The sequence below is a fragment of the Kluyveromyces marxianus genome, chromosome 2 (genome assembly GCF_001417885.1).
Source record: "Kluyveromyces marxianus DMKU3-1042 DNA, complete genome, chromosome 2".
Lineage (NCBI taxonomy): Eukaryota > Fungi > Ascomycota > Saccharomycetes > Saccharomycetales > Saccharomycetaceae > Kluyveromyces > Kluyveromyces marxianus.
Window position 1 is genome coordinate 1,230,058 of NC_036026.1, and position 15,288 is coordinate 1,245,345.

The 15,288-nt window shown below is 39.1% G+C and overlaps 4 protein-coding genes across 4 annotated transcripts; 1 reads left to right on the forward strand and 3 right to left on the reverse strand.

Annotated features, from left to right (window-relative positions):
- Positions 1-336: 336 nt before the first annotated feature.
- ADE2 (phosphoribosylaminoimidazole carboxylase ADE2) lies at positions 337-2,046 on the forward strand (the record flags this gene model as incomplete). The annotated part of the gene is made up of 1 exon (XM_022818225.1): positions 337-2,046. One exon carries the CDS (start codon positions 337-339, stop codon positions 2,044-2,046), a length of 1,710 nt encoding a protein of 569 aa, XP_022674914.1.
- A 148-nt stretch (positions 2,047-2,194) lies between these two features.
- Positions 2,195-5,371, reverse strand: KLMA_20599 (GAL4 domain-containing family protein; the record flags this gene model as incomplete). The annotated part of the gene is made up of 1 exon (XM_022818226.1): positions 2,195-5,371. The coding sequence occupies one exon, from the start codon at positions 5,369-5,371 to the stop codon at positions 2,195-2,197; it is 3,177 nt and encodes a 1,058-aa protein (XP_022674915.1).
- A 3,561-nt stretch (positions 5,372-8,932) lies between these two features.
- Positions 8,933-10,573, reverse strand: ugcg-b (glycosyltransferase family protein; the record flags this gene model as incomplete). Its single annotated transcript, XM_022818227.1, has 1 exon — positions 8,933-10,573. One exon carries the CDS (start codon positions 10,571-10,573, stop codon positions 8,933-8,935), a length of 1,641 nt encoding a protein of 546 aa, XP_022674916.1.
- A 1,333-nt stretch (positions 10,574-11,906) lies between these two features.
- RGA2 (GTPase-activating protein RGA2) lies at positions 11,907-15,020 on the reverse strand (the record flags this gene model as incomplete). The annotated part of the gene is made up of 1 exon (XM_022818228.1): positions 11,907-15,020. The coding sequence occupies one exon, from the start codon at positions 15,018-15,020 to the stop codon at positions 11,907-11,909; it is 3,114 nt and encodes a 1,037-aa protein (XP_022674917.1).
- Positions 15,021-15,288: the final 268 nt, after the last annotated feature.

The window sequence follows — 15,288 nt, forward strand, 5'->3', positions numbered from 1 at the left end:
TTTTATTTCCAGTCTCTCAAATTTTCTGACTTGATGAGCAAAGCTTGAACATTTCACAGTCAATATTATAATATTTAATATGTGTTTTTTTTTTTTATTAAAAAAAAAAATTAACCTTTATAGATGATGATTACATAGGATTAATTAATATATTGATAGATGAGCAAAGGGTATATTATATTAATAAAGAATTTTTAATTCGTAACATGAAATAGTGAGATTTGCTTGATTTTTAAAATATCATTCATTCCGTATATTTGTAGGTTACAATCTTCATATCACAGCGGTGAAAATCAATATAGTGATAGTACTACAACAATATAAACCTTGTTAATCATGGACCAAAGAACTGTTGGTATTTTAGGTGGTGGCCAATTGGGCCGTATGATAGTGGAGGCCGCTCACAGATTGAACGTCAAGACTATCATATTGGATGCTGAAAACTCGCCAGCAAAGCAGATCAATGCTTTGTCCGAACATGTTAACGGTTCGTTTTCAAAACCAGAAGATATCAAGAAAATCGCTTCCATGTGCGATGTTTTAACTGTGGAAATTGAGCATGTCGATGTCCCAACTCTTAAGCAGGTCCAAATCGACCATCCAAACTTGAAGATATATCCAGACCCAGAAACAATTGCCTTAATTCAAGATAAGTTCACTCAAAAGCAATACTTGATCAAGAACAATATTAGCGTTGCTGAATCTGTTTCAGTCGAAAGTGACGAAAAATCCTTGGCTGAGGTCGGCTCTCAATTTGGATATCCATTTATGCTGAAATCCAGAACCCTTGCTTATGATGGCAGAGGAAATTTTGTAGTCAAGTCTAAGGACTCAATTCCAGAAGCACTCAGTGTGTTAAAAGATCGCCCGCTATACGCAGAAAAATGGGCACCATTCGTAAAGGAACTAGCAGTGATGGTAGTAAGATCCCCAGAAAATGCAGTGTTTTCTTATTCGACGGTAGAGACCATCCACAAAGATAACATCTGTCACACCTGTTACGCCCCAGCTAGAGTTCCAGACTCAGTGCAATTGAAAGCAAAGTTGTTGGCTGAACAAGCAGTTGCAGCATTCCCAGGTGCTGGTATTTTCGGTGTAGAGATGTTCTACTTAGAAGACGGGGAGTTATTGATTAACGAGATCGCGCCAAGACCACATAATTCCGGCCATTATACCATCGACGCATGCGTCACCTCTCAATTCGAAGCCCATATCAGATCTATATTAAATTTGCCTATGCCAAAAGAATTCACTTCCTTGTCCACAACTAACACTAACGCTATTATGTTGAACATATTAGGAGATAACGAAGTGAAGAATAATGAACTAAAAATCTGTGAAAGAGCACTAAATACGCCGGGTGCATCTGTGTACTTATACGGTAAGGAATCAAGACCAAAAAGAAAAATGGGTCATATTAACATTATTGGTTCTTCAATGGTTGAATGCGAACGTAAGTTAAATTTCATCCAGTACGGTGAAGAAACTTATAAAAACAGCGAAGCTAGCAAATCTGCCGTTCCTGGTACTTCTTCGAAACCATTAGTTAGCGTTATTATGGGATCCGATTCCGATCTTCCTGTCATGTCTAAAGCCTGCGATATTCTCAATGACTTTAACGTCCCATACGAGGTTACTATCGTTTCGGCCCATAGAACTCCTCACAGAATGTCCAAGTTCGCTATCGAAGCAGGTAACCGTGGTATAAAGGCGATCATTGCTGGTGCAGGAGGTGCCGCTCATTTGCCAGGTATGGTTGCAGCCATGACACCACTACCTGTTATCGGTGTTCCTGTCAAGGGATCATGTTTGGATGGTGTTGATTCTTTGCATTCTATCGTCCAAATGCCAAGAGGTATACCAGTTGCTACTGTTGCAATCAACAATAGTACCAACGCTGCTTTACTAGCTATTAGAATTCTTGGTGCTTATGATTCTAGTTACTTTGTAAAGATGCAAAAATTCCTAATGAAACAAGAGGAAGAGGTCTTGACTAAGGCCGAAAAGATTGAAAATATCGGATACCAAGAATATTTGAGGAAATAAGTATTCAACTATCTCCAACAAGAAGCGCCTTGATAGGCTATACATAATATTAGTTCTTAAGATCAATCGTTATTCATTCCTTAATAGATGCTGTCATTACACGACTTACTAAAATTACTATATATATAATACAAGTTTGCGAATTATTCTAAAAGGCAAAACCCAGAATATCACTGATATATTGCTCTAAATCTTGAAGATTTTTGTGGATTTGCTCCTTCGAATCCATGACGGAACTGACATTTTTAGTAAACTCTATTAAAACATTTAATTTCTCTTTCAAATAAGCAAGTTCGAGAGTAGAAACTAACTTCGATAAAAGTTCACTATCAGATAAATTTGCACCACCGAAGTACATAGTATCCTTCGCTCTTGCCAGCAAGTTTTTTAAATTAAATTGCCCTTCATCAAGGAGAAGTGATTTATTAGCATATACCAAAGCGCATTTATTATCAAATGGCACAAACTTCATAAATTTGAAAAAAACAATGTAATTTAATAACTTTGGAAGGGCAAATCTTACGAGACCATAAAAAACTGTAGGGTACTTCATCCATAATTGTACCTTTCTTTCATTAAAATCCAAATCGCACTCTTGCAATGATCTTGAAGTGTCATCATCTAGTTTATCCGTCTGCACACCAGCACTATCATCTCCCAATACGTTCCCCTGTTTATTGTCATTAGAGTATTTTTCAAATAAAGACATCGTGACATAACGAACTTGTTGCACACCAGATGTGCAAACAGGAAGCTTTCCGAGAGCTATTTCGATTAAAGCAACAATATCCAAAACCTGAAGTAAACTTTGGAAACATTGCATTACATAGAAAGCTTCAAAGAGAGGAATCTTTTTTGCGACTGCAGCATCCAATTCTGAAATTTCAATGAATTTTATTTCAGGTGCAAACACATCAAAATGCAAAATTTCGAGCGTTGGTGGAGTATCCCTCAATGTTAACTTCACACTCTCTGAGATAGACAATGTGTTCAAAACATCCCAATTAATTAGCATTACTGTTTTGTCATTTTTCAATTCAAAAAGTTTACCCTGAACTGATGTTTCTAGTGTATCCACTTTATTCAAAGCCGTAAAGTTGCTTAGCTTTTTATTTCTCCAATCATGGAATATTTTGCATAAGTAGAAATGGTATAGAGATGACGACATTGCATCAGGGGTAAAATTATCCTCTAAGTCCTTTAAGTGAAGCAAAAATAGCTTTTTAGTATCTTCACTAGATTTTGCCAATGCTGGAATTTCATCTGGGAAATCTTGCTGCTTATTTTTTCTATACCAAAAGAAAATTAGCAAGCCGAATGGCAAGATACGATTTTCTAATCTTTCATCAGTTGAACACAATAAGTTCAGAGAATCATGAAGTAAGTTATGATCCATGAAAAAGAACCTTACATGACACAGTTGGGAAAATCCTACCCAGAGGTTCATTAGAAGAAGCCTGCTCTGTACCAAAGTTTTTATTGTGGAGATTTCAAACAATTCAGCTAGATCCGAACAAGTACGATATTCACTAACCACATTACTGTAAGCTATTGTTTTTATTAGCTTATCAAGGTAAGCTGTGACAGATATTTTATCTATTTTGATGCAAGTGAAATAGTACACCAATATGTTAAGAGTCTGTAAAGACTGTAAATAATCCAAGTCTTCCCAGTTTTCAGATATAATTCTGAGGCACTCTTTAGGTGTTGGAAGTGATTCTACCTTTCGCTTGTCATTTTTCTTTTGCATATGAATATAGGGCATTGCGCATAAAAATATGGCATAAGTTAAACTGATATCCATTCTTGAGATCACGACGTATATTTGCTCTTCTTTCGGCTGTAGAATATTAATTTTGGAATGAACATAATCGTAAAATAAGTCTACTAGAACAAGAGCGGTAGAAACTGAAGGGAAATTGGGAAAATGTCTTGCATGAATCATTGAATCATGAATAACATGAAATTGTTGTTCTTCTTGGGATGGATTTGATGCCGAACAATACTTCTCGGATTGTCGATCCGAAAGAGGCGATGCTACTTTGATCAAAGAAGGGTGTGTTACAGTTGATGATTCTTGAACAATATTTGCAACGGGGGAAAGTTCGTTAGAAGAACCATCTGATTTCTCTGTAACGACATGATCTTTTGGGATAGTATTGGTATTTTCTGAAATTTTCTTCGTATGAGGATCCGCCACAGCGTTATCATCTTTCAAATCACCCTGGGTGTTGGGACTTGGTATGGATATAGAATTTCCTCTGTTCCTAGGGCCAACTGGGCTTACCCAGTTACCCATTTGTATAGGCGATGCGCTATTATGTTGTCCATTTTGAAGATTAACAGTCGGATTAACTAAGGGGATTGCAGACATGTTTGGATTCGGACCATAATTTCTATTCTGCATTACTCCGACACTACTCACATTATTCACATTTCCAGCATGTTGAATTGGTAGAAATGACGTCATTGGTGGATATTGGTTGTAAATTGTGTGGATATGGACACCATCATACAATTTTTGTCCTGGTACTGCATTCTGATACATGTTGTTATTTTCTGCATTGTTGACAGGCAACATAAAACCTGGCATTGAAATACCATGGTATTGAACTTGCTTTGGAATTCCATAATTATTGAGAGGGTTTTTATAATATTCATTTTGATTACCAGAATCATCTTTTGAATTTATAGCTGGGTTTGCACCAAGCGCACGTCGTTCAATGATGAACTGTCCATTTTTTTCAAGAGGCGGAAATGGTAGGATATGACTAGTAGGGGTAGGTATGGATTGAATGCTGGCTGAAGGCGATGTATTAATATTATTATTATTACTATTATTGTTATTATTATTATTATTATTATTATTATTATTATTCGTAGTAGTAGCACTATTGGGTGCTGGACTTGCAGGATTTTCACCAGATGCATTCAAAGTCGACGAGTTAACGAGCTTTGGAGCACTACTACTCACCACTGTATTTGGGGCCGTAAAGGATGCATTACTACTAACCGAGCTATTGTGACCGGAGTCCCTTCTCGAGTAGGAAGATGTTGATGTAGGAGAGTTTTGTCGCTGTTGCTGGTGTTTCATTTTACCAAAAACCCTTCTACCCCCTCTATTGCTAGCAACAAAGACGCATGTGCCCCCAGTGTTTGCGCAATTTGTACACCTTCCGGGTCCACCATCGGGACCAGGGTGCATTTCACCATCGCATTTGATCTTCTTTTCCCTGCATGCCAAACAAGCTCTTTTCGCTACCCTTCTCTTCTTATTATAAATACTGCCTGTTTTATCCATAACATCGTCGATGGAATCGGTCATTTGGCGATCGATTGATATTCTAGTAACCAGTGTTCCCTATTTTTTTTGTTCCTTTCCTTTTCCTTTTTTTTTTTTAGTACTACTACAATTCCAGTAGTATTGTATTCCTATTTCGTTTATGCCCTTTAACTTGGAGAAGAGGAAGCCTTTATTTTAGCCCTTATGGATATGTATCAATTGAAAGGATCTGGTACGAAAGTTTTGGTGTAACGTAATTTATGACAACTTCAGATCGAACAGCGTTGAATAACGTGTACGATAGTGTAATGATACAGAGTGGGAACAAACAAACAAGCAAACGAACAAAAGTAAAGTAAATTGCAATAAAATAAAACCTGGAGAATCAAAAATCAGTGTATGGATTCTCTTTCACTGTGTGTGTACGCGTGTAAATGCCTGGAGATGATCAGAATACTGTGTTTTCTTAATTAGTTCAATTGCAAAGAAACCCCGAAATGCTGTATATTAAATAGAGAACACCACCAGATCATGTAGGTATATCTATATCTACAAATTCAACTGAACGAACGAACGAACCACCAGGACTTTCTGCGCGTGTCTCGTTCTATCTTATGATATTTCCTTGAATGATATCCTAGATCCAGCTAATACAAATACCGATCCAGATATATAGTCGATCAGGTTCAATTGTAACAAAGCAAAATGGTATTCCAATAAATATTGGAAGTACACTAACAAATGTGATTAATTAATCTACTAGCCACAACCTTACAATGCCCAGGGCTGTGGAAAAAAAAAAAAAAAAAAAGAAGAATTAACTAAACAATTAAATAGTTCTAAATATGAGTCGATCGATAATGGCGACATTAAACAAACGCCTTGGAGTAACTACCATGTATCTTGGCTATATATTCCGCCTTAGCAATCCAGAAGTAGGTCTAAAAAAATGATAAAATTGGGCCAGAATGAAGATCCAACAATATAGAGTCTCCAGCGCTGCACGTAGTACCTGCACGTAGTACCTGCACGTAGTATATGCACGTAGTGAGTTGTACGTAGCGCACACTGCACGTAATGTTATCTAGAAACGTACGCATCCGGAACAGAAATATACTTGTTTTCTTTTTCTTTCCTTTGCCTGGTAGCATGGCGGAATGGAGGGGGGGGGAGGGAGGAAAAAAAGGAATAGACTTAGTTTTTCTGTGGGGAGCGGATCCGTGCCAGTCTACGGCCCAGCCTGGTGCAAAGAACCCTTATCTACGCTACATCCGTTAAGGTTAATGGTATTATACAGGAAAACAACTACAACAACAACAATCACAGAGGCCTGGTCAGTTAGTCAGGCTTTGAGACTTCGAAGGTCTGCAGTTACGATTTGGGCAAACCCGATAGAGGCCGTGTTCCTGTGTAGTGCGCCAAGATTTTCGGTATTAGAAAAGGCTACTGGTTAAGTGGGCGGGAATTAATATAATATAGGCTTTAAAAGTCGAAGATCTCGAACAATAATAATAGTCTCAAGTTTTTCTCAAAATATTCAGTTACTGTATTATTATTGCAGGCACTATGGGATTTTTCCTTGTTTTTTCTTGTTCTTGTTGCTGTATTTTTTTTTTTTTTAGTGTTTTGGAATCTCAGAGCCGAAGGCAAAAAGGGTTGTGGAAAAGGAAGACTGAGTCTTTCCGGCCGATTCTACATAGGAATGGGAACAGACACAGGGACGACTGGCTTTAACTGTGTGTAAATTGGAAGGGGGGGTGCATTGCATTGTCTTCTGTTTACAATTGGGTATGCGCGCGTGCGTGGGCGTATTAAAGCCACTGCCCAGCCCAAGGTTGAGTGACACTTTGTGTTTCAACAAAAGGATTCAACTAAAGACCCAACTTAGTATTACTACATAATAATTATAGAGGCCAGGCAAGGCTGTGACTATCACCATAACATAACGGCTACAATGCGATGTGTGGCAAAAACTGAATGCTGAGGCGCCAAACTCTATCGCCCGCGCGCCCATTCCCATTCCCATTCCCCTCTTTCCCCTTATTACTGTAGACGGTATCTCGTTCCGTGGAAGACTTTCACCTGAGATTTTGTACATTCTGGCCAGATTTTTTTTCCTCTTTCCTATAACTGTCTACATAGAAGGGGAAAAGACGGATTAGACGCAAGAGAAGTTGCATGACGGAATCAATGCAGCAAGCTGGTGTCCACGGGATCAACATGTAGTATGTTTACAATAGCCGCTCTTCGTGTGATATCTGACGCTACAGAAGGCCGCGCTCGGAAGTTCAAACCCCGACTAGAGGAACGCTTTTCCCAAGATACCTGCCCCACCATTATTTTACTTTTTTTTCATTTTTTTAGAGTTCCTTCGATGGGTTGCTATATTCGGGCATTGACGAGGCATTGGTCATTCGTTGACCAACGGCAACAGAATAGCGCTTGCGCGCGTGCGCGGAAAAGACAAAAACCTAGACAACGTCTAGCATTTACGGGAGGCTGAATATTGTGTTTCGATCTCACTTAAATTTAGTTCCTGCAGAGATAGCTTGGCACCCTTACTCTCCGTTCAAAGCCGAGCCTTGGTTGTTTCATAAACATACACGTACACATATACCAGAACAAAAAAAAAAAAAAAAAAAAAAAGAAAGTTTGTGACGGGGACGAAGGGGTCGGAGGGAAAATTAGGAGGTTCGGTGGGCGTGCGTTTGGACATGCAGCTGATTTCTCCTGCTACATGTTCTTTATGGCTTTTGTTTTCGGCGTCATTTTTCTTCCAGTATTTTTTCTGTTATTACTATTTTTTACTTCAATTTTTTTTCTTCGTTCTACTGCATTTCCTGTGTTCTCGGTGGACTTTTCCTTTCTATCCTTAATTACCGCAGAACACCGAGCTCAAGACCGAAAACACTGAAGAAGCTAAACTGCGTATGGGTGGATGGGCTTTACTCTCGGTTGGCTCAGTAATGGGGGTTTACTACTGTGTTCCGCAATTCCCTAATTGGGACAACACGCGCTCAGAAGACACTGCTCTTCCAATTGCCGCAAGGCGGATGTACGCTCTGGGCCCGGGCGACTCTGACGTATACTAAATATGTGCCAGCCACTCATCAGCGGAAGTCCAATGGGAACAAACACACTACTTACACTTAGGTCTCTTCGCCTACATACATACATACATAGATGCTTGCTTGCTTGCTATTTCGAGAAGTGGAATACCACCAGTCAGCCAGTGTGTGCTCTACATTTTCGAAGGGCACTTCGCCGGTAACGTGTGGTTTGCATGAAAATATTCTGGTAACGTAAGTTTCTATAATGCGCATGTATATGTATGTATGTATGTATGTATGTGTGTCGAAGTGTTTCTATACACTTCGACTTACGTGTTTTTCTATTTGAAAAGCATAATGACATAGGTGTATTTTTTGTTGAATTTTTCTTGAACAATGTCCGGTAGACAGAGTGAGGATCGACTGCTATAACTGGAGGTCTACCTGTAGTGTAAATTCTTTCTTTATTATGTTTTTTGTTTTCTTAGTTTTGTAATATTTTTCCGTCTTAGTTCCAGTTTAAAAATAAACGGGGTTAATTTGCAATGCTACGCTACAGCTCTTCCGCCGTCAAGTCAGGTTTGATCCTAAAGGGCCTGTTCCTCCACTGAATGACAGAACCACACATTGCTTTGATCCATATCGGCAATGCCAGTAGCTCCCTTAAACACCAAATGCCAATCCATTCGGGAAATGTTCTGGGATGCAGTCCCGGAGTAAAATGTGGATACGAAAATCTGTCATTTTCTTTCACGGCATTGTCAGTTACCGTGTTTTTGGATAAAGTTCGGTACTGTATCCAGTCGGAAATACACCACAGTGTCATGTGACAAACGAAAATTTTTAGCGCCGTGGATAGACTTAATTGGAACAGATTTTTTAATCCCGTGGATCCCATCAAGCCAATTACAATGCTTTCTGTTGTTGGTTCCAGTAGTGTAGCAGCAAGTACCATATACTTACGTACTCTCAACCACCGGATCCTCCTTGCGATGTAGCTGTGCCATGTGTCTTCTGCACGATTGAACTTGAACGGCTGTATTACAACATCACCTGTCATACCAGTTCTTCCACGTAACATGTCCCATAGCGCCGTGCCAATCATATTATCTTCACCAATATAGGTACTGAAAAATTCAATGGCATGGTACTTCCCTTGATCTGCACCCTCTATTTCTTCTTTTTTTAATTCGTCCGCTTTGGCATCGAATGTAACCTTGGTAACGCGATTCGGAACGCATTGGGGATCGGTCCCTTTACTCATTGTTCTGTGAGCTAATCTCTTTATTTCATTGTTGGCAAACATATTACTACGTCTAGTTCCATCGCCTATCATCCGAACAGCTTTCTCCAGATGCGACCTCCTGTAAAGGTTGCTCTTACCGTTGACACACGGAGCTATACTCACATAGTTAAATGCAACATAAAATTTGGCATGACTTGAAAACAAAAACATTTCATCCAACAGACCGCTGTATGACTGATTGTCAATACTAGTGCCTAGTGGTACATGATGTGTAAGAACAACGGGCTTGTTTGTCCGTCTCCCATTGTCCAGCGATTTCTGGAGACTCATAGCGCTTCTTGCTAGTGTTCCCGGTGAACACCACACGTTAGAATCTAGAACCCATATAATATCATATTTTGCCATTCGGTAACCCTTGGATAGATTGTTGATCTTGGGATTCGGTCCGAAGTAGTCCATGTCTCCAATTAATAGACTCAATTGGTGGTCAGGATGCTTTGCTATTATTTGCTGAATAATCTCAATGCTTGGATCCTTGTTATTCTCCACACAAAATATAACTTCGAATCGATCTTTTGGGAAATCTTGTTTTACACATGATTCTAAACATGTCATCATTTCGGTATCAACACCCTTACATGGGCGAATAATTGTAACGGGCTCCAGTTCCTGCAACTCCTCCTTGGGCAACTCTTTTTCCGAAGAGAACTTCCGTTCAATCTCAATCCATCCGCTGTATCCAAGCAGTATGACGACAATATACCATATTGTTAATACGATTCCAGCGTATAGGTTCGAATCAACCCGGATATTTATATGCTCTACTGGTACTTCAGGTACCACAGGAGTATATTCGTTAAAAGTCGCACTAATATCGCTAGCGCGTGCCAAACAAATTAAGGCAATTATTGAAAAACAACACCAAAATGGTAATAGATTGCCTGCCATGAGACCTTAGAGCAGTCTCTTATAGCAGACTAATATACAACAGTGGCACTTGATGTGAGATCTTATCTGTTTCGTTCTAAACAAAGTGTCTACACGTTTAGCGGTGTTATGTAATATGCGATGAGCTGTTTTCATTTTTTTTTTTATGCATTAATATATAACTTTTTCAAGAATACTAGCCGTACCATTCATTTAGCATGTAAGTTTTTAATAGCCGACGGATGCTTCTCGAATAATTGATTCAGGGTTCTCAAGGTGCTCGTATACGTATACATTATTATTTTAATAATAACGATAAATATTTTTCCTCCAAAGATACGTTTGAGGATAATACGGTATTGTGTAGGATATTAAGTTGTGCCAAAGACTAACCTATTGGATCTAAGTAAAACTGATTACTAAGTTACCCCCTAGCCTCTGCTTCAAAGTTCATTTGAAAGATTGAACCAGCTTTCCTTCTTCTGTCTTTTGTTTGTTTTTTATTTGCTTTCTTTCACTACAAGTTCTTGGCATAATATCGCGCTAAAGCCATATATTTCTATAATTACGTTTTATTGTTCAATCAATTCTTGCAAAAATGAAAATACGGCTCCGGCATTGTAACGGTGTACATACTCAATATTGATCTTGGAGCGCTTTTCTTTTTCTGAATTTTTCATCATTTCACTCTTTCAGAACGAACCCTGGCTTGCGGTAGATTTTCCTTTGGAAATGAAAAACGATGCAATATTACTAAATTTTGGTTTTGAGAGAGCTTTATGATTTAGTAATGTTTGGGGTACCTAATGTGGGTCACCTGTTCAACAACATCCTTAATCTGTCATTATAACGGGGACTTTGAAGACACGCATTAGTGTATAATCATGGCACGCAGACTTAGTGGTTTACAGAAAGAGGTAGTGCACTTATACAGACAATGCATTCGTACTGCCCATAAGAAGCCGATTGAGAATAGACCCCATTTTATTACCTATATCAGACGAGAGTTTGATAAGTATAGATCACTTTCCAGAAAGGATTTTAGTACCATTGAACATTTACTAAGAGTTGGCAATAGGCGGTTGGAGATGTACGCTGCTCCGGAATTGAAAGATATACATTGAGCGTTTAAAGCCAGGTTTATGAAATGATTCTTTATGATTATGATTATGAAAACCCATTAATAGTTACATTCTAAAACATTTGTTTATTTGGTATATATGCGGACATTTAAAGGTGCTGTTGTCCGACATATCCAATATAAAGTACATCTATATATATATATTCATGACTCTTTTTCTTTTTTGGTTCCAAATTAGGGTATTTGTTAAATGTTTATCCACTCTTTATCTTACTATTCTGTCCTTTGTTGTAATATCATCGAGAAGATGTCTCTATAGTTTTGGAGGATAAAGCCAATCAAATAGTTACGTTCCTTCATGTCTACAATGTCCTTTTCTCCAGAATAATCCTTGATGAGACCAGGTGCGAACACAAGGGCCAAGTTATGCAAAGTCATTAAGTTATCATCCTGATACTTTATTATCTGATCTAAGTGTTGACAGAGAAGTCTCAAAACTATTAGATTTTGTACTGGTAATGTTTGCATGATCCCCACCAGTCTCTCAACAGTATTATGATAAAGGGTTGAAGGTTTAGTACTTTTCGACAGAGGATATTCAATTAAAAGATTGTTATCGCGAACCAAATTAATCAAGGCCTCATAGCATTGATAACTTAGGATAGGATTAGGTAACTTACGCAAATACCGTTTCAACACACTAGTTACCGCATGCACATCTGCGTTAATTTTTACGAAGTCAACTTTTTCTTCGTCCGCAAACATCTTTTCAAATTGTTCGATAACAATTTGGCTGCCAGACTTTCTGTATATACCCTCTGTTTTCATGTGCTCCTCGTCAGACTCAATATAATCAATACATGTTGTGATAATTAAAGGAACGTCTCTTCTCTCATAATTACATCTTGCTGACAATGTAGATCCGTATAGGTTTTGACCTTCTGACATGGCGGAAGAGGCGCTATTTCTTGTCCCAGAGTCGCTAGAGGTAGAGTTCTGAATTGGAAGAAGTTTCATATCATCAAACTCGTTTGGATTTTGAAGCATAGGAGCACTGATTTCAATTGATTTTGAAGAGTTTGGCGTGACTTGTTTAACATTCCCATACCCATTCCCATTACCGTTACCATTACCGCTTCCGCTCCCAGCGCCAAATAGTTTCCAGAACCTAGGTTTTGCTATGCTAGCACTTGCTGAAGTCGCAGAATGCGGATTTTTTGTTGGACTATATCCGTTTCCACTACTTCCATGGTAATCAGTATAGTATGCATCATCCTGGAATGATTCCTGGGAAGTTGTCCCTGATCTCAATCCTTTTTTCTCGTTCTTTAATTTCTCCACCTCGATAGTTAATGACTCTTTGCTGGACTTTAACTTTTCAATATCAGCGTTTAACTGAGCCTTTGTTAATTGTAATTCCTTTATCTCCATATTTAATTTCCTTAGTTGCAAGCTAGCCGAAGCTAGATCCTTTTCAAAAAACTCTTTCGCAACTGGGGTGTAGTCACCCGTATCACCACCATCAGTACCTTTTTCATCTTCTGCTAATAAAGTTTGATTCGCATCTATGCTTAGCGATTTATTTCGGGTATATCTTCCACTATCTATGGATCCTAATGGTGGAGTTCTGAACATTGATACCTTATTACTACCACTTTGTGACCTTATGTGACCCTGGCCTTGGTTTTGGCTTTGTTGGGTGGAATCATTTGAAAATGGTGAATATATAGTACTGTCACTTTGGCCTCTACCAGATACTCTTCTCCGTGGTTGATGAGCAGTTTGAGATGATAATGACTCCTCTATAGAAGGATGAGAAGCGCTTACTCCCCAACCGGAATGTGTATCAAAGTCTTTATCTAATGGTCTTCCAGGTGAGACACTGGATTTCGCTTTATTTCTGAAGGTGGATATGATGTTTTTGGATCTGAATGACAATGATCTTGTGATGTTCTTAGCACCGCTAGATGTCCTACGGTGATGATCAGGAGCTGAATTATTAACTGTATGAGCCATATCGCTATTATGCGATGATGGACGTTCCTCTGTTGAATCATATGGAATTCCAACTGTACTCGTGTTCTTCACCACTTCGCTTCTTGGAGATATGATTGCCAACGAGCCATTGAGTTTGAACTTTTGTAATGACCTTGGGGTAGAGATTCCCAATCCAGCTGGTTTATGATCATTGCCTGAAGAATTAGGGGTGTGCAAAAATGATTCATCCCCCGCACTGGTATTTCTACGATTTGGTGTGTTAAGGTGGTTCTCTTTCGTAGCATACACAACTTCATTTTCTGGAGATTCTGCGTCAAATATAATAGCGTTACGATGACCATCAGGCGATTTGGAATTTGGGATCGCAAGAGGGGGTGACCTCTCGGAAGACCGTACAGGTGTTCTATGAGGATTAATTTCAGGTATGTCAGGGTTAGAGTTGTTGTATGATAGGGATGCTATATCATTGGATGATATTTGTAGGGTATCTTCTTCCGAGTTGTCCAACGTGTTTTGTAAAATTTTATCTAATTGTGACGAAGAATGTTTGTGTTCTGTTGTTGTTACACTTACGTTGTCGTTGTGGTACTCATCATCGAGGAATTGGGCAATAACACTGTTAGAGCTTGATTTCACGATTGATTCTTTCTTCGAAAAGTCTATAGGGGCTGTGAAAACTTTTGGTTGCTCGATATCTTCGTAGTTTGGCGTTTGTTTCTGCTGAATGTTGGCAGACTCGAGTTTATCTGCGGCATTTGAGGGCGACAGCACAGAAAATGGGTCACTTTCTGGCGTCGAGTTGCCATTTTGTCCAAGATTAGAGTTTGTTGTCTCGAGGACACCGGACTCAGTTTTTATCATAGGGTCTAGCGTGTGTGATGTCTGAGAAGTGGCTGTTTCAGACTCCATTGCAGAACTGGTGGCAGAAGAATCGGGCTCCTTGGGTACGATGGGTAGTTCTTTCTTAAGTCGACGTTTCTTCTCCTCGTGATACTTCCTCCTTGCTAAAAGCCGTTCGTGACAACTTATACAGAACAGCCCTTTCTTTGTCTTTGCATACCTAAGATCTTTAATTTTTTCACCACATTTGCAACATTTGAAACAATCCGAACAATATGCTTCGTTTGACGACGCAAGAATAATAGCCAAATCATCAATCTTTTTCCCACAACTTTTACACGAATCCGAGCACTCGAAACATATGAGGTCGCTCGTTCCCAGAACTAGGAAATCAGAGTCGCAACTCAACGGTTTGTCACACTTGTAGCATGAAAAGCAGTGGGTATGCCATCTATTTCCACCCAATTCGTACGCATGACCCATAGTTATACGGTCAGTACAACGTACACATACTGGCGTTTCGACAGCTTCGTGGGTAGACGCTGACATGTTCCTTACTGAGCAAAGCCTATATTTTATTACTTGTGCTTTTGTGCTCTGCTTGTTCTCTCTCACCCCCCGTTCCTGGTACCTGCTTTTGAATTAGCTGAGAAAAACGTGTATTATTATATGTATTTCACAATTCGATGGAAAGAAGATCCACAAATAAACCTTTCAGTAATGTCGAGAATGTGTCAACGGAACTCTTTTCCCCCGCGTATTGAACGCACAACTGGACCTGATTCTAAAACTTCACTTCACTTCACCTCCACACAAT